The sequence below is a fragment of the Hesperophylax consimilis genome, chromosome 10 (genome assembly GCF_061612785.1).
Source record: "Hesperophylax consimilis isolate HC1 chromosome 10, BYU_Hcon_1.0, whole genome shotgun sequence".
In the NCBI taxonomy this organism is placed as follows: Eukaryota; Metazoa; Arthropoda; class Insecta; order Trichoptera; family Limnephilidae; genus Hesperophylax; species Hesperophylax consimilis.
The window spans coordinates 23,282,952-23,302,520 of NC_142845.1; the positions used below are offsets into that span (position 1 = coordinate 23,282,952).

The 19,569-nt window shown below is 34.8% G+C and overlaps 1 protein-coding gene across 1 annotated transcript in view; it reads left to right on the forward strand.

The window, feature by feature from the left end:
• The window catches only part of LOC149420470 (uncharacterized), a 744,323-nt gene that overhangs the window by 670,336 nt on the left and 54,418 nt on the right, over window positions 1–19,569 (forward strand). The window contains exons 8-9 of the mRNA XM_089636727.1: window positions 15,558–15,707; window positions 16,807–16,953. Coding sequence (XP_089492853.1) covers window positions 15,558–15,707; window positions 16,807–16,953 — 297 coding nt within the window. The remainder of the gene's footprint in view (window positions 1–15,557; window positions 15,708–16,806; window positions 16,954–19,569) is intronic.

Genomic DNA, 19,569 nt, shown 5'->3' on the forward strand with positions numbered 1-19,569 from the left:
TTATTTTTAATTTTATAAACACAGCCTACTAATACGAGTATGTTTTAGATTTACTTATCTTGGGACTTTATCGAATATCCCCGCCTGACAAATTCTTCTTCAAGAACTCATTCTTAGTGGAGGTCGGCTTTCATTGTGGCCAACTCTACTCTGCACGCTGCAGCCTGGAATTGCTCAGTAAACGTAGAACTGAAGTCAAACCAGCCACGTAGGTTTTGAAGCTGAAATCCTTTAAAAATAAATATGTAACCTATAATGACTTCTATTAAATTATTTTCAAATCTATCTCCATTAATATTCATCAGAAACCATCCTAGGTGAGCCCATAATTTAAAGGTCAGGTTCAATATCACCTTGAGAAATACCGAAACTTTAAATTGATATTAAAGTACGCTTATATTTAGATTCATTAGAAATGATTGGAACTAAAAAAAACTTTATCAAATGTATTTCAAATACTTAAGGCGTCTAGATGCGAAAAATTCGACAAAATTTTTGCAAAATATTCTTAAGAACCGTGCAATTTTATTGCTTAATTTCAGTTTAGATTATTTTTTATTTATAGCCATATTTTCTTATATTTTCATCTGCCTCTCACTACGCACTTATATCTTGAACCATAAAACCGTTTGAAACCTTTAAAACCTATCGATTTTAAAGGATATTAGTGTTTCAAATTTCAACTTTGTTTTTACATAATAAAAATATAGGTTATTAGCAGTATCTATCTCCAGTTATGTATATGAACCCTTTTCCTTGCATTCGTGTAAAAGCCAATAGTATATGAACCTGTTGACAACCCAAAGCACTTGTTTGAATACAAGTTGTTCATATTTGACATAGTAAGTAGAATGAACAAGACAGCGAACAGGCACCCGGCACTGCCCAGGGCAAACCACCCCTGCCGCAAGCTTCCCGCTACTAAGGGTGGAATTAGGTATTATATCAGTATAACGCGTATGTGAGTGTGTATAAATTCTCATTATTTCAATTTTAAATTGCGTTTATTTTACACAAAAACTATTATAAATATTTGACAAATTATTTGACTAAAATTCATGCCAAAACAAGCATTCATTGAAAAAGAAAAATTCAATCGAATGAAGCTACATTAAAACGATTTTTTCATTGGACTTTGTTAATCAAAAAATATTTACGAAACATGAACAGTTCCTGTAGACAAAGACGGAAAGCGGAAAATAAGCTACTTTATAATAAGCCTTCAGGACAAAATTTTATTAATCAGGTAATTCTCAACCATTCTCTCTCTCATTCTCTTATCTCCTCCACTCCCATTAGCCTCTGAACTTCTGGAAGTACCATAGTCCCACCAGCTCCGGGCAGAGGGCAGCAGTTCAAACCCTTGTGGTGTATTCACATTTTAAAGGGCGTTTCCTAGTTACGGCCAGAACTCACTAAGATAGTGATGTGCAACCGTATGGGCAATTTATTCGCGGACAGTATCGCAAACCTATCTATATTTTCTTCAACTGTAATTGTTCAGTAATACAATCGAATAAAGTCAAAAAGAAAGCGCAGCGGGTGAAATTTTTAAAACTCTATTTCTAATTTCTAAAACAATTTAAACTCCAAGCAAAACCAATAAATTCTGTCTCTTTTATCTTTCTAAAATATGAAACGTAGACCGGCTGATTCAAAATTGACAAAATTTTGTTGCGAAAACTTAAATTGTAATACGGATTCTGATAAAAGAAAATATTTGATCATAGTCCCCGGATATCCAACCGTTTGCTATGAAATAAAAAATATAACAAACAATCTTCGTCATTTATAATATATCTTCAGAAACATTATTTAGAAGCTTACCTACTGGTATAAAACGAAACACCTGTAAGATATCAAGACTTAAGTTTTCCACTAAATTCTTTTACAAAACAAGAACTGAAACCGTTTAACATTTTTTTATTGCAAATATTTTGATATTTTATTTAGCCGAGAAATAAGTGCAAAATGTCCCGTGGGCCGTAAGAGATTGGCTTGCGGTCGGTATGCCGACCACGCGTTACTCATCACCACTCTTTAAGATTTAGCGCCGATGATGATGATGATGTTTTTGACATACCTACAACTAATAATCCATATCTAAAAATGAGCATGTTAGCCAATTGGTTTGTAGGATCCTTAATAGGGAAGTAGATATGGGAGAGAAACGTTGTAAAGCACCAGGCTATTTAAAGGTGAATTTTGATTTAGCAAAATAGAAGTTTCTCTTGATTGTTTAAAGCAAATTAACTATAATATATTGGTCACAATAAAACATTCAGTTGCTTTGTATTATGATTCAATACATCAACGCCTTGTAAATATCAATTAAACTCGATAATATCCCAAATAAAAGGAAAAGAATAAAATTTTATCATCTTTCAAATTTAATTATTTTCCTTTTACCTAATCTCAACAAATATTATTGCAAGTTGCAGCCCTGTAGTGTGATGGGGTCTCAACTCGATCGGTGAGGTTGATCCAGCCCATTACACCCCTGGCCTGTACCAGGGTGGCTCTATCCAGTGGGGTGGTTGCTTGGGCCCATGCAACAATACACCCTTCACAGCACAACCAATCTCCGGCCGGAAACTTTGCCTCCGCCATTGAAATCAAGTTTGCAATAGCCCCAAGTAATAGACTGTTCATATTCCCAAACATGGTCGTGGTAAGTAACCAGTAACCATGCGAACATAGCGTCAACTCAGGGATAGGTTCGGTCATTGAGATTGGTGATAATGGTGATGGCCTATTTTCTGATAGTTGTGTGAGGTAAAGTAAACGCAAACTAGTTTATATTTTAGGACGCTAATTATCTTTCTCAAAGTATTATTAATAAGCTTCAGATTCCAACTGCCTAATGAAATATTTCTGATATGAAGAGCTTTAGCGAAGAGAATATAATACATATTTTATCTTACTCTAAAAACCTGTATATCCATATACCTGATTATCTTTTTTACATTAGCTCACACAGGAGGCTGCGAAGATCTCTGGGGTACTGTGTGGAGGATCTTTTTGAGGAGAAGGCGTGAACATGAAAATCTTGTAGGAGGGAGGAAACACAGACGTCGGAAAATCGTTGGACAGCCGAGCTGTTGAACCCAAGAAAAAGATCTATTTGTAAACGGTGATGAATTTAGTATAATTGTAAAAATAATACAATAAATATATTTTTATATGTTAAAAAATAATAATCAAAAGATCGCAAATTGATTCGGGTAGAATCTGGCAATTATACATAAAGATAGCAGCCAAAAAAATGTGCGTTAAGAAAATAAAGATAATCCTTAGTCAAAGAATGATAAAGTTGTTAAAAATTGTGCTAATATTTAAATTAGTTCAGTGACGAGAGCAAATGCCTCGGTAAAGCAAAGGTCATGGATTCAATTCCCAGATGCGACTGAAATTTTTTTCTGTCTTTTGTATTTCATATTTTTGTTGTTGTTTAAGAGTGGTTAAGATTGTCTTCAGTGATTCAATATAATATTTAGAGGTTTTACTCAATAAGTTACTCCACTACAAAAATATTGAATACTAATGGGCCTTTGATTCTGAAACATGTTGATATTTTTTATTAATTTTGTAGTGGTAAAAAAAATTCAAAATTTTCATTAAATTGAAATAAATTTATTTTTCTTTGTTGATATTCTCACTGCAAAACGTTTTCTTATCACAATTTGTTAACATGTTTTATGAAATTCAAGTCACGCTTTTTTTATATTGCATAACCATAATTATTTTCATATTATTTTTAAGCAATAAGTTGTTACATAAGAGCTTGTTAACGTAACTTATAGTTATAAGTGGTTACATTAGCATTCAAGCCAAGTAATATACTATAGGTGAGTACACAAGCTGAGCTTGCACTCCAATCTTCAAGGTGTGGATTAATATATAGTCAATTTCCCAAATGAAACAAGTCTCTTGATATGAGTGTTTATTGTACAGGTAATCCAGGTTATCAAACAGTTCTACAAAAGGTACATAGCTGTTTAAGGCCTGACGTGATACTTAGGCAATCTATGGACTCTAAGGGCTCTGATTGGCAAAGGTATAATATTAGCTCACGTGTAGATTACGGCGGATGCGGTGAGACGGTCGGCAGGTACCAGGGCTGGTGCCATGGCAGGGTGCAGAATGGACGCCGAAGGGCTGCCACGTGGGCACGCCACGCTGGACGACAAAGGGGACGCCAGGGCGGCGGCTGGAGGCGCAGAGACGATGGAGCAGGGCGGGGGCACTGGTTGGAGGGCCAAGGGGGCTCCACACAAACAGGCTGGAGCGGCAGACGCCCAGGGCTGAGGCAGGGGTCTACAAGTTCACTGGTCTCAGCCTGGGGTAGACGGTAGGTAGAACGGCCGACATCAACTGAGGTAGGCGGCTCGCTGCAATGGCAGATGCGGCGAGGAAGAGCTGGAGCACGGGTCGGTTTGCCAAGGGGTTCTTCACGACCCGGCTTTGGTGAGCAGCGGTGTCTGGGCCGTGGACAGCAGGTGGCCCGGACAGAGGAGACATGACCCAATTATATAATGTTGCGTGCTGGTGGACCTCAGGCAGATGGAGACATGACCCAATTATATAACGTAATGGGGCTGGTGGCCATCGGCAGATGGAGACAGGACACAGCTCTATAATGTAATGGTGCTGGTGATTCTGGGGATCCCTTTGAAGTGGAGAACTGGTACTCGAGAGGCGACACGCAAGGTGAAACAATTCCGCCGGTCCATTTTTACGGCGTCACAGATTTGAGCGGCAAAAGTTAACTCGGAACCAACACAGCATGTTGCGATCCACGCGCTTCCCAGGGAACTGAAGCGTGGGTAGCTGGCCGCGAGTACTTGACCTGCGTTGTTCGCTCGCGGGGGGGGCTTGTCCCACTCTTTGGCGCGTGCCCCATGCCCTTATAAGGACACGTTTTGCATCTTAGCCATATGATTGGTTGTAGGTACTTGTAAGCCTACGTGACCAATATCAGGCGGTGATGTCGCGAGCTCCTGCGTATGTATTAGTGTGTTTACACGCTCTGGGTGCATGTTTGATTTCCGGCCGCGCGTGATTGACATACATAACTATACAGTAAGCTCTTGCAAGCTTATGTGCAAACATAACACTACCCTCCTTGTCGATGAAAGAAGATCCCAGGCAACGTAGCTGAAGCAGGGCAACGTCCTCCTGTTTGCCGTAAGAGAGGTACAGAGCTACCTCATTTCACAAAGATTTAAACACTCCCTAACGAGCCAAAACAAAAATTTAACTACCTGAGAGCCAAGTTGAACAATCCTAACAAGTACACTGAACAAGGGTTGCCAAACCTCTTTCAAAAATAATTGCAGAAATAATCTCCAAGGCGCGATACAAAACACGCTATGATTTACATACACAACTTTTTTCCAAACAAAAGAATACACATGGCCTTCTTCCCAAACAGAAAAGAATACTCATCACCTTCTTTCCAAACAAAAAGAATATACCTGGCCTTCCTTCCAAACAGAAAAGAATACATACGATTCTTCCAAACAGAAAAGACTACACATGGCCTTCCTTTTTTTTTTTAGACCATACCAACACAACAAATGTAGCATACAATGTGGTAATTCCGAATGGATGTACACAATTTACCACCAGGCCTACACTTTCCATCAAACCACAAAAGAAGAACAATTAACAATGTTCACAATTGTACAATGTTATACAAAATGATATTCTGGTTAGAGAATATTATACGCTTATGCGATTGACCAAAATCAACCCATATTTCGCGTTTTTTACAATGAAATTCTTAAACTAGACATGTTTTTTTTTATACACAAAATTCCTGTTATGGAATGTGTACGCTGATTACATCATGCGATTGACCGAAATCAACCCATATTTGCGTCTTTAACAATGAAATTCTTGACACTATACAACACAAGTATCAATACACATGTTATGTTATTTCTTATTATCCATTGATAATTTTGAAAAACGGAAAACAACAAAAATTCTACTCAAGATTTTAACAATATATTCTCATTTAGTCATGGTTTGTCTGGTTGCTAATAATTCTTAGGCATATAGACCAATCCTCTCGTATCGCATATTGATTATACAGGTCAACGCTACCAAGACCTCCCATGTAATTAATTATAAGGCTAATATCATCCTATAACATTTAACGATTTACTACCTGTAAACCGTACAGCGCTGTACCAGGTGTTAACAAGAAACACCAGCACGTCGTAACGAAAACGTTCGACAAAATTTTCAGAACACTCATAAAGTGTTCTCACCAAATGACCAGACAAAACCCAAAATGACCTTAAGTGCAATTATCAACCCACTTCTTTGGTTAAGATTCAATAATGTCCCAAAATGACATAAATATGCAACCACCATTTGTCCTTAATGACCAACAATTTTAGATTTCCAAATCTAAGACATAATTACGTTATCTTTACAAAAACTATTTCTTCTTACCGGGTATATACTAAAATTCATCTTCCTATGAGAACATACACACCACACTTGACATGGCGTAACACATATTACAATTACACAATTTTATTTCGTCTCGACTTTATGAAGGACTTTACACGTTATTTCTTTTTATTGATACCGAGGCAATCAAATACGTGTTTACAACTAAAAAAAAATTTACACCATAATTGACATGGCATAACATATAATACAATTACACACTTTTATTTCGTCTCAACTTTATGAAGGACTTTACACGCTGGTTTTTTTTTTCCATATTGATACCGAAGCAATCAATTACGTGTTTACAACAAATTACAATACACAACCCATAACTAATTAATAATTAGTTAGGGAACAATTTACACAATTATAATTTACAACATATTACATACCACTCAACAACTACTGTGTGTGATAATTCAATCTCTGTTATATAAGACTTATTCGAGTCTTTTTAATTCAATAACCGAGAACTACATAATCCGATTTCTAGAGTTTGACTTCCTTAAAGAAACGACACGTATTCACTACGCAAGAAGAGAGAAAAAAAAATTCCAGAAAAAACAAATAATTGGTAGTTAACCAATTAAATACAAAAATATTTGACATAATTTTCTATACAAGAGAATGTCTGAACAAAAACCACATACGGGGTTTCTCATTTGAACTATACAATTTATAACACAAGATATTTGAGTTATATTTACAAAATTGGTTCCTAATCTACCACTGATAACTTTAAGTGATGAAGAACGAAATCATCACTTCAAAAGTACAGGACATTTCTTACGCCGTTTCCTGTCAACGAAAAGAAGATTATATATACAAATATAACCTTAATTTGTACTAAAAATTGGTATATATTCTTAGTACAATAATTCCACGAAATATAAATTAAGTTTATTTTTCGGTCCCGGGCAGGATATTGAATGCTTAAGGCGGTTTTTTCCTTACTATAATAAAAAAAATTCCACTAAAACTTAAGGTTCTTGAATTTAACCCTCAATCAATGTAACGTGTCGTGTTTCGTAACGAAATATATACAAAAATGTATATTTTTAAATATAATTTTATATAACTTATGTAGTTACTTCATAACTACAACTTATATCTTCTATATCACAATACTCATTTATTGTGATAAAAGTGTCTGAGTTTTGATTTATTGTTATTCTTACTTTAAAACGAGTTATAGTTATGGAAGAGAGAGGTGAAAACAGAGAAAAAAAATTATATATTGTATTTCTATAAGATGTCTGCTAGCTAGTCAGAATCTCACAGAAACATAATAAAATAAACAGAGTGGCTACTATGTCAGCCAAAATAAATGCACTCAAAGATTCATGACGTCTCTGAGTTATAAACATTGAATGACACATAGCCCCTTGTTTATTCAAATAATAATATTAAAAATGCACGAAATATGTATTATAGTTTACATATTATATCGCATTAAACTGGGTGCGAGAATAAACAAATATACGTATCAACATGAACGCGGCGACCTTTGATGAATTCATATTTATTATTATTATGCGTAAAGACTGTTCATTGCCTCGCGATAATAATAATTCCTTGTCGGTCAAATTCTTTGTGTAAATAAAAAACATATTAGTTTATCGAGCGGAGAGTTTTCGGTTTAACATTATTATTACTTTCTGTGTGTAAATACAATCTGTTGCGACGCGGGAATAATAATTCTTTTGTCGGTTTTTTTTAATAGACGTGAATTATTAAGATATCTCTAGTTACTGCTCGTAGCGTGTTCTATTTTTGACCAACAATTTATTTTCTGTGTAATATTTTTCTGTTGCGAGTTTTTATTCTGATTAATGATTTTATTTTCTGTTATATAGCAACAAATTCAACCCGATTAGTGACACATATTAAGTGACATTGTTAGTTTCTGTGTTCATATTAAGAGATGCATTATATGCCACACATTGTTCTCTTAGAGATGACACGGCCCTTTTTGGAACAATCCCTCTTTCTATTAACCATTTTTTGATTGATGACGCCGTCGCTTTTTCAAAATTTAAAATCCTACCAGTATTGTGAGGATCCATGATTTAATAATGGGGACGACCGGTAAAGTCTATGGATCTTAATTTAAAAACAACCAATACGATATTTATTAAAGAACGTGAATTAAAACAATAACTGAATTTAATCCTATCGCAAATTGACACTTGGAAGTTCTTTACAGTATTTGAATTATTTCAACTTATTATAATGAAACAGATAAGCAAAGCTTAACCTGACAAAAAAAATTATTTCCATAACGAAACAATTAATTGCATTCCAAAATTGAAATAACACATCTATCTCTCGGAAACATCCACATTTAACATTTATCACGCCGTAATTTCTCGTTGGTTTATTGCGTATTTAGAAATTGGAACTGCGCATTACGTACATGCGTAACCCGGCGGACAAGCGCGTATTACTACGTATGTGTACCGGTCGACGGAACAAACACTCCCGAATCAGAAATGAATTATAACACACAGCTGTGGATAAAAACATTAATACACAAGAATACTACAGTAACACATAACAAGAAAAGACACATTCCATCGGGCAATTGACTATCCACGTTGAGCGTCCAGTGTTACATTAGAGCTTGTTAACGTAACTTATAGTTATAAGTGGTTACATTAGCATTCAAGCCAAGTAATATACTATAGGTGAGTACACAAGCTGAGCTTGCACTCCAATCTTCAAGGTGTGGATTAATATATAGTCAATTTCCCAAATGAAACAAGTCTCTTGATATGAGTGTTTATTGTACAGGTAATCCAGGTTATCAAACAGTTCTACAAAAGGTACATAGCTGTTTAAGGCCTGACGTGATACTTAGGCAATCTATGGACTCTAAGGGCTCTGATTGGCAAAGGTATAATATTAGCTCACGTGTAGATTACGGCGGATGCGGTGAGACGGTCGGCAGGTGCCAGGGCTGGTGCCATGGCAGGGTGCAGAATGGACGCCGAAGGGCTGCCACGTGGGCACGCCACGCTGGACGACAAAGGGGACGCCAGGGCGGCGGCTGGAGGCGCAGAGACGATGGAGCAGGGCGGGGGCACTGGTTGGAGGGCCAAGGGGGCTCCACACAAACAGGCTGGAGCGGCAGACGCCCAGGGCTGAGGCAGGGGTCTACAAGTTCACTGGTCTCAGCCTGGGGTGGACGGTAGGTAGGACGGCCGACATCAACTGAGGTAGGCGGCTCGCTGCAATGGCGGATGCGGCGAGGAAGAGCTGGAGCACGGGTCGGTTCGCCAAGGGGTTCTTCACGACCCGGCTTTGGTGAGCAGCGGTGTCTGGGCCGTGGACAGCAGGTGGCCCGGACAGAGGAGACATGACCCAATTATATAATGTTGCGTGCTGGTGGACCTCAGGCAGATGGAGACATGACCCAATTATATAACGTAATGGGGCTGGTGGCCATCGGCAGATGGAGACAGGACACAGCTCTATAATGTAATGGTGCTGGTGATTCTGGGGATCCCTTTGAAGTGGAGAACTGGTACTCGAGAGGCGACACGCAAGGTGAAACAATTCCGCCGGTCCATTTTTACGGCGTCACAGATTTGAGCGGCAAAAGTTAACTCGGAACCAACACAGCATGTTGCGATCCACGCGCTTCCCAGGGAACTGAAGCGTGGGTAGCTGGCCGCGAGTACTTGACCTGCGTTGTTCGCTCGCGGGGGGGGCTTGTCCCACTCTTTGGCGCGTGCCCCATGCCCTTATAAGGACACGTTTTGCATCTTAGCCATATGATTGGTTGTAGGTACTTGTAAGCCTACGTGACCAATATCAGGCGGTGATGTCGCGAGCTCCTGCGTATGTATTAGTGTGTTTACACGCTCTGGGTGCATGTTTGATTTCCGGCCGCGCGTGATTGACATACATAACTATACAGTAAGCTCTTGCAAGCTTATGTGCAAACATAACAAAGTATAAGCTTGTAACAAAGATATAAATTGAACCCGCAACCTTCTGACTGCCGGCCAGGTGCTCTACCAATAATAATTATAATATTTGACAAGTCAATAAATTTTCACCAATAAATGAAGATAAGATATGTCTCGCCTTTCAAAAAAATAAAAATTGATTGTTTTCTAGTGAAAAAACTTAATAAGCAATAATTGTTGAATGAAAACTATGATATGTCGGGTTTTGAATAAGCCGACGTAGCGCATTTGGTAGAGCACCTGACTGGCAATCATAAGCTGCGGGTTCAATTCCCGTCGGCGGCATAAATTTTTTCTCAGAAGATGTTTTTCAATTTTTATTCATACGTGTTTCAGTCTAATGATTATTGATAAAAAATAAAATGTTATCATTTGTGCTATGCATAAAAATCCTTGTATCTAATACATTACTTTATCATTAAAAATAATAATAATAATTACTGTCAAGTAAGAGTTTTGGAAAGCATACCTTTAATGAAAATTGTGATGTATGGTTAAAATTAATGTAATTGTTTGGAATCAATTATTCCCTGTAACGTCAACACTAAGCCTCCAATCAATAACACAAATACCAAATGAGGCTCTGCTTGTCAATAATCAAATGGCTTTTCCTGGAAGGATGAACATCGAACTTGGTAAACTTCCAATGTACCGAGGTGCAATGCACCAACACGGTGTACGTGTACGTTCTATTATACTAACCTATAGTACAGTTTAGTCAAGTTCTATTATTTGTCTCTGAAGATGTGTATATTGTGTATTGCGAATTGTTCAGATAAGGAGAACTTGCAGTATAACAATACTCTGCTGTTGTTATATCGATTTATTTTGCAGTTTTGCTCCACTGGAGTGATTTTTTGGCATATTTTGCATTTCACTAAAAACGTTTCGAGAGATTGTTTGTTATAATGTACAATATTTAAAGAACTTAAAAATATGGAATAAGCTGCTAAATTTAGGTATATTCATTGACTTTAAACCGCAGTTAGCAGTTTTAAATGTTTTGATATCGATGTTTTGAGGAATGGTATTTATTAAATAATATGGTAAATACTTGACACTAAGCATTCTATTGGTTAAAAGTTTTATTTCATTCCTATGTCCACAATTATCCTTTTTTTTAACAAACTGACGCCAGCACAATAATTTGAATATGGAAATGTTGAATAAATATCTCTCTTCATATTTTTCCATTCAATAAGTAGTAATAAAGATTGAAATTTATATTGGCAAGCAGAATAACAAAACTAGCGAAACAACGTGCCTAGCTCTGCTTCGAATAATTTCATTTATTTATTGTAGGTACTGTTCCCAATTCACTGTTTTTCTATATTGCATTGTAAAGTGTGCTGTTGTAGTGTTGTTATGTTCATTTGGCTGATAGTTTTGTATTAGAATTATAAAAAATCAACATGGTTTCATTTCTTTTTATTCCTTGCAATTATGCAAATGCTTTGAGAATTTCTTTAACCGTTATCCTTCAAATAAATATATGGAATAATAAAGATAAGAAAAGTAAAATTTTTAAAGAAATACATACTTTGCATCATATTATCGGTTCGGTCCGAGCCGCTCCTAACTAGCAAAACATCAAAATAAAGTGTACGGGCCTTTTCATAAATGTTCAGGTATTCATTAACTTACTTGCTTGTTAGGTGGAAGAAAGCATTGCAAATTTTATGGATTATTTGCAATTAAGAGTTTTTCTTTGGTGTTATGAAAATCGTCTCCTTTAAGATTTATCTCACAATATTATGTTTACTTAAATAATTTTGGGATCGTTCTGTGGCATCATTTAACATATTATTTTATTTATATTTAGAATCGATACAGTTTGTTATATCTGTAAGTTTCCGATTAAATTTTAAGTACATACAACACAGGCAAACTCATGCAGAGGACTATGCTATACAATGAATAAAACAAAACAAAAATACTGACAACAAAATGTAATGCAATTATAGGGTATAAAGGAAAAGTTTAACCCACTTTTAAATGATAATTATTTCCACTTTACCCTGCTTTTTGGATGTCTTAACGAGTGAATGATACTGTCCATGGGTTTGAAAGAGTTATTCCACTGAACGGAATCGTTGTCTTGAAAGTTTAAAACTTCAACAAAAATACTGAAAGCTATGTTTAAACGCATAATGCTTACTTTTAATGTTCAAACTATGTAACTGAAACCTGCTTGAATACCTAAAAGTTCTTTGTGTTTTCTAAATTACCCCATTTCCTTATGTTGCTTCTATTTCCTTGTTCTATAAATTCAAAAACTTCCATAACCACCACTGTTAGCAGTTAAATCCAACGACTTTTAGCACAAAATCAAACTTCAGGATAAGCAATGAACTCAAATATTAACTGGAACACAGGGTGACTATGGCGACAGAGTCTTAATGACACATCGCTGAGAGCTCCGTTGTAACCTATTTTTCTGAGATACACGCGCCTTTTATAAGAAAAAGAGAAAGGTCAAAAGATTACAGTTTTTTAAACGTCTTTCCGTAATTGACATAAAATTTATCACCAACGACAGCTTATATCTAATTACGTTAATTCTTTTTTGATTGACTTACTAGAAAAATACTGGCAACGCGCGTATTATGATTATGACAATTTTATATTGCTTGAGTTATTCTTATATCATATTTCTATATCAAAGTCGATGTTCTGAAATGAAAACCATCTATTTATATACCCAAAGAAAGGTGGATTGGATTTTTGTACATGTTTACAGTTTAATTCCGAAATTCGTGAAATTTTGCATATTTGACCTTCAAAACAAGAGGAAGAAGAAAGAAAAAGAAGAAGAAAGTCTTTTTCTGATCTGAGCTAGTTAAATAATAAAAAGGAAATTAAATCAATTATTTCATGGAAAATTTCCATATAATTATTATTTTGAATTAGGTTACTCTAGCAAATGCGCGATATTATGTAACCGCTACATTTCACATAACCCAATATTCCATCAATAGTAGAATGAAAGAAATTAATTTAAAACAAAAACAAAATCTTTAAAGCGCGCTGCGAAAAGAAGAGCTTAAAGTAACTAAGAAAAAAATTGATTAAAGAAATTGATTTGCAATACGGAATAGCTTGCTCAATAAATATTTTAATTTTTCTAGGCCACCGTGTGCCACCCCGTACACCTGTATAGAATGAAACATTTTGAAATTTATCCCTTGGGGTTGTATCGTGTGAGCTAGAAATGTTGTTCAGTTGTTCTGTACACGGAACAAGTAGTTCAGAGTGCGGTTAAATTTCTGCTTCAATAATGAAACAAGACAAAACCTGAATACACGATGTTTCAAAACTCTAAATGCACTTATTGTATTCATTAAGTTTGAAAATTTCTAATTTCTGTAATTAATTCTGGAATTTCGTTTGTGTTATTTCTAAATCTATCTTTGTAAACACGTACGTAAAATTTACATAAACAAGCTTTCCAGTTGTCATTGAATTAAAAATTAAGCATTTTTGTTGTATAAAAATGCTCTTTCACAAAGCTCTTTTTCGTGAGTGAATCTAGTTACACCAAATTATTTGCTAATTTTGATTAAATGCCCAATTATTGAGTAATCATCCGCAGAAGACATGACTTATTAAACTTAAACACGCCTTTTACGATTTTGATGAACAAAATAATACATTATCAACAACTATTTTAAAATCTTAATCAACCAATTAATATATGTATATAAGTAATTGAAAAAAATATATCCCTTTAGATAACCGTGTTTTTTCAATTTTCTATCGGTTCGGTTGAGAGATACGGCTTCGTGCCTAGCTTATCCGTTTAAACAGCACCTTCCCTGTTTAAACACTTTAAAAAATCAATACCTTTTCGCTCCAGGCATAAAAATATATTCAGCCAGTCTCCTGGGGAGAGGTGAAAATATTTCAATTTTCGTCGATAAAAACAAAAGCGTGACTTGGGTGAGAAGCGTACCGCTGAGAGTTTCAACTGATTTAAGAAAATATTTTTACTGATTGTACATAAAAAGTTATTGTGTGTTTTTTTTAATATTTGAAATTCGTTACAACTTGAAGCCTTACTACCTCTATAATAATTCTGTTATGTTATAATACTAATCCTCTAAAATTTCGTATATATATTGAATTATGTTTGTTGTTAATTTTAATAGTGAATTATTTTGTTGAATTACGTTTGTAGTTTTTTTTAATTTATTTTTTTTTAATTTATTTAATTTTTTTTTTTTTTTTATTTAATAACTTTTTGAATATTGTTTACACATCACTTTTTGAGCATTATATTCTTTTTGTATGTATACTTACTCCTCCCATAAACACGATCTCCTGGAGCTCACCTTATGGAGTAGTAGAATAATTAGGAAATACATCAAATTTATTTTGCATACTGTTATAATTTGATATCTTGTATGATAAAAAAAAATACATTTACCTAATTTTTTAACAGAATCATCCAAATGCGAAAACGTTCACTGTTCAGGTAAATACCCCATTTGGGCAATTAAAGTATACAGCCATAAAACATCTATTAGAAAATACCCGACGATAATTTATTATTTCAGTGACCTTTCTTGAGAATTAAAATATTATTCGATACATGTACTTTAGTGGTTTTCTTTATGATGCCCTGAATAAGATTTTTTTTAAATTTATGGCTTAAAACACAATTGGTAAATATATCGTGTAGTTCATATTGAATGTGACTTTGTTCTAAGCACCTTTAAAAATAATAAAACAACATTTTTTTTATTTTCATGTTTTATTTGATTACAACTTAAGAGTCCTAACTGTTTATCTTCTGGAGCTAGTGACGCTATGTCATTCCCAATTGGGGCAGTGAGGCTGAAGGTAATGGAGAGGGAAAGGAGAAAATAAAAAGAAAGTGGGGAAGTACTTGGCTATTCAGATCTTGTCACCAGACATGTCGAAACAAGCTATTTTAAGCATTAAGTAATCGTTTCGATTCTATAATATGGTAGTTTTCCAACAGGGCGATAATGAAATTCAAGTTTCTGTGTACTTGTCATACCTCTTATGTTATTTTAATAGATCTAATTTAACGTTTGGCTTTTCTAATAATTCTTCGACACATTTATTACAACAATGCAATCTTTGTTGCAGGTCCTCTTCATGGATACCAACTCCCACAGTTACGTGAGGGAGGATGGACGCTGTGAGTTCCTGCTCAACACCTTCGATGCCAGCTCTGGCATTCTTAGGAATCCTAGGCACTCCTTGCCGCCCAACACAACGTGCAGATATCATTTTCAGGTGGGTTTAAAGAAAACATTATTTGATTTTTCTGCTTTTAAAATGACTTGCACCACTGTCCCGAACTTCTAAGTCAACCAAACGGCTTTGAGAGCTCAAGGTTCCCTTATATTCTTAGCAATGTACTATTAAAATAAATGCATACACATACTATACCTTTCAATAATAAGACAAACTAATGGAGGCTCGTTGCTGGCCCAATCGCTTTTTAACGTCTACACCCGAGACCTTCCTCACACTGAAGGCAGAAAATTTGCCTACGCAGATGACGTCACAGACCAAGCCAAAAATCTTAATGTAGCAAAAGAGACCCTTTATTCTGACCTAAAGCCTATGGAAGAAAATTTGCTCAAATATTTGCCAAATGGATCGAAAACAGTTGCGACAGCTTTCCATCTTAGCAATTCACAGGCGAATACCAAACTAAGTGTTCAGTTTGATGGAAACATATTTACCATGACCCCCACCCCTGCTATCTTGGAGTTACTTTGGACAAAAGTCTAAACAACCGAAACATATGCAAACAGTGAGCAAAAAAATAGCACAAGGATCAACTCATTCAATAAGCTAGCTCGAACTATCTGTATCTGTATCTTACAAGGCCAACACGCTAAAAACAATGTCTGGTTTTCATCCAGGCGTCGTGAGTTCAATAATTCCTCGGCTGGCTAAGTCATTCATTTCAATACATGCAACATTTTCCGCTTACTATTGTGGTGGTAGTAGGAGATTTATAGTATAAATTATTATCGGGATATTCGTGACCCAGGAATGTTTGTCTTTCTTTTACACATGTGTAAAAAATAGGTAAAAGCAAAATTCTACTGAAAGAAAAATAATTATAAAATGTCCGTTCTTTTCAATTTTTATAGCACCAATGATGTTGTTAGATTTGCAAAATAATTACTGTAAATAACGTCCCTAACAGTCACGTTGTGTGGAGGTGTACCATTGCTGCATACCACTAACAAAACAATTAATTTTATAAACTTATTTATCAACCGGTGAAATGACATGACACCAAAAAAATTTAAAATTTCAGAATGAAATGTTATAAAATGAAATATTGTTTTCACATAATGAAATATTTTACGTCCAGGGTCGCAGCAACGAGATAGTGTGGATTTCTTTCATCAAATACTACGCCGCGTCCCCAGACCCCGCTGCCTTCGACCAGGGAACCGACTGCAACGCGCAACTCAGGATCTGGGACGGGAGAGTCATCGATGGGGAAGCTGATGATAAGGTCAGAGTTGTTCTAATATCATATCTGCGCATAAATAAAATTAGTTAATTTATAACTGCTTGAACCAACCCCAAGTGTACTCACGTACTGACATTGCCTGTGTTGGATTTTTTGTTTGTTGTAGGAACAAACATATACATGCCTACATAATACTAAGGCATATACAACAACACATAATTGTAATCGTGGGATTTTGTGAAGCTGAAAGCATTTATTTAAAAAAAATGTCTTTCAAAAACAAATAATGTCAATTTTAGAGAACACCGGAAATTAGGACTTGCGTCAAAATTTTTAACAAGATCAAATACCATTTCAAATTTAGAATTTTGGTACATTCTTTATCGCCCGTCTATATAATAATTGTTTTTACAATAATTTTGAAAATTGCATTTCAACTTGAAGTAAATCTTTCCTAGGTTTCTATAGTTTATTGTTACAGACAGAATCATAATCTTAATTAGTATTTGAAACCATTTGTTTTTATTTTTAGATGATGATCTTTTTATTTTTTTTACTGTTTAAAAATTCTTTTCGTAGCTCGGCGACAATCGGAACGCTTTCATGCTGTATTACCTTTGTTTCTATTTTCTATGTTTCAGCTACAAGAGCTATTATACAAACACCAATGGAGAAATTATGCGTAGTGATTTTTTTCTGGAAATCGCAACTCTTTTAGGCTTGCATGTCATTTCTATCGTATTCTACGGAGATTTAAAATATCATAATTATTACAATAACATTACACCAGATACTTTTTTCGAATTCAATTTCGATTTCGAAAATAAGTTAGTGCTGGTATTCGTACAAATCAGGTTAACTGCTAGTATTTTATTATAATTTTTTAAACATTAACTTTTCTGAAATAAAGTCCGAAATACAGCAATTATCTCAATGATAGGGGAAGGTTGCGATCAATGGACCAGAACAACGATTGGACCACTTCATTATTTCATAAACTAACCATTTATAATTAATCCTTTACCTCGTCCCAATTTTATTTTCTAATCCCAGTGTTTCCGCTACTACCATCGGAATGTGATACTATGTCACTACGTATTTCACTGAAGCTCTGGACATAAAACTAACGCTGTAAACTTATACTTACTTTAATGTTTCTTGTGACCGCCAAAATAGACAATATACCTTAATATTTAGGTATATTATTACAATCTGATGCAAACCGATGACTTATACTGTGGAGTATTTTATTATAATTGTTATAATTATTTTAGTTTTCTTATTTTATTTCACCATTACAACTAATGTTAAATATTTAATTATATTTTTATTGAAAATCCTAATGTGTACCTATTAAAATTATGATTTTATAGGCGTTATGACTGGACCATGCTTTCAAAATGCCCCGGTTCAATCATAGCAACCCAATGGTCCAAAAAATAAGTTCTAAGATTCTGTTACTTATTTTTTATTATATGAATAAACATTGGTTTTAATTAATCAATTAATTTTATTCTATCCACCAAGATTAAATAGATATACCTGTACCAAGTTAGGTAATCCAATCATTGCAACCTTCCTCTATATAATTAGACTCTTCGTGAATAAATAAGGTTTCCATTTCGTTAGAATCAAATGAAAACCCAGAAAATTTAAATTGCAATATTTTCTGAAAATTCCTAAAACCAGTTAATCATTCTGAGTTTTAAATATTACAATAAAGGTTAAGTCAAATACCTTTGACTTTATGAAAATACGCTTCAACCTTAAATGACTAAAATTTATTTATTATGAAAGTTTTGCATTATATGAAACCTGTTTATATTACAATCTTTCTAGCTGGGTAGTAGCTGGGTGATATTCATTTTTTGAAGTAATTAACGTTACAATTATTATTATCTGTGAACAACTTTCTCTAAGCAGAACATTTGAAGATATACCTACAATTCAAAATATTTGATAGGTAGCATAATTTTTTTAATAAAATTAACAAAAAATGTAATAAAATAATAAAATTTTCCGTGCAGATGTCGGTCGGCCTTAAACTCCCAATTCTATGAAATACTAATTATTTACAAGTGCTCTTACAATTGCTTCTCAATTATTTAAAGGACCTTTACGAAAACTCTGTCAATATTTGTCTAGGGAAATTAGAGATTAATTTTAAAATTTGTTATGATCTTATTACTGCAAATAAAAACTCCAGTATATTTGACTATCGAAATTGAACCTTGAAGAATCGAAAAACATGTGACAAGAAGAAATGACCGGAATAAGCACTGACAAAGAACTTAAGGGGCAGTTTTGTAGGGCTAGCTACAGAAAGATATTCCCGTTGCTTATCTTGCTTCTTTTTCATTTGGTGTTATTACATTTTGAGGTATTCTTCACAAGGGTGCCCCTGTCTGCACAATGTAAAGACAGAGCAACTATAACGCCACCCGGTTGTTGGGCAGGCAAGGGAAGGGAATCTTTTTACTAAAAAAATAAATGATTATCACATGGGACGTTAATAGTTTTAGGAAAATTCAATATTCGGCAGGCAGGGGGTCTACGGAAAAAAAATTGGCAAGTGGTCTACGGGGCAAAAAAGTTTGGGAACCTCTGGTCTAGAACTTTTTCGTTGCGTGCCGCTACAGTACTTTAAATGTTAAAGCA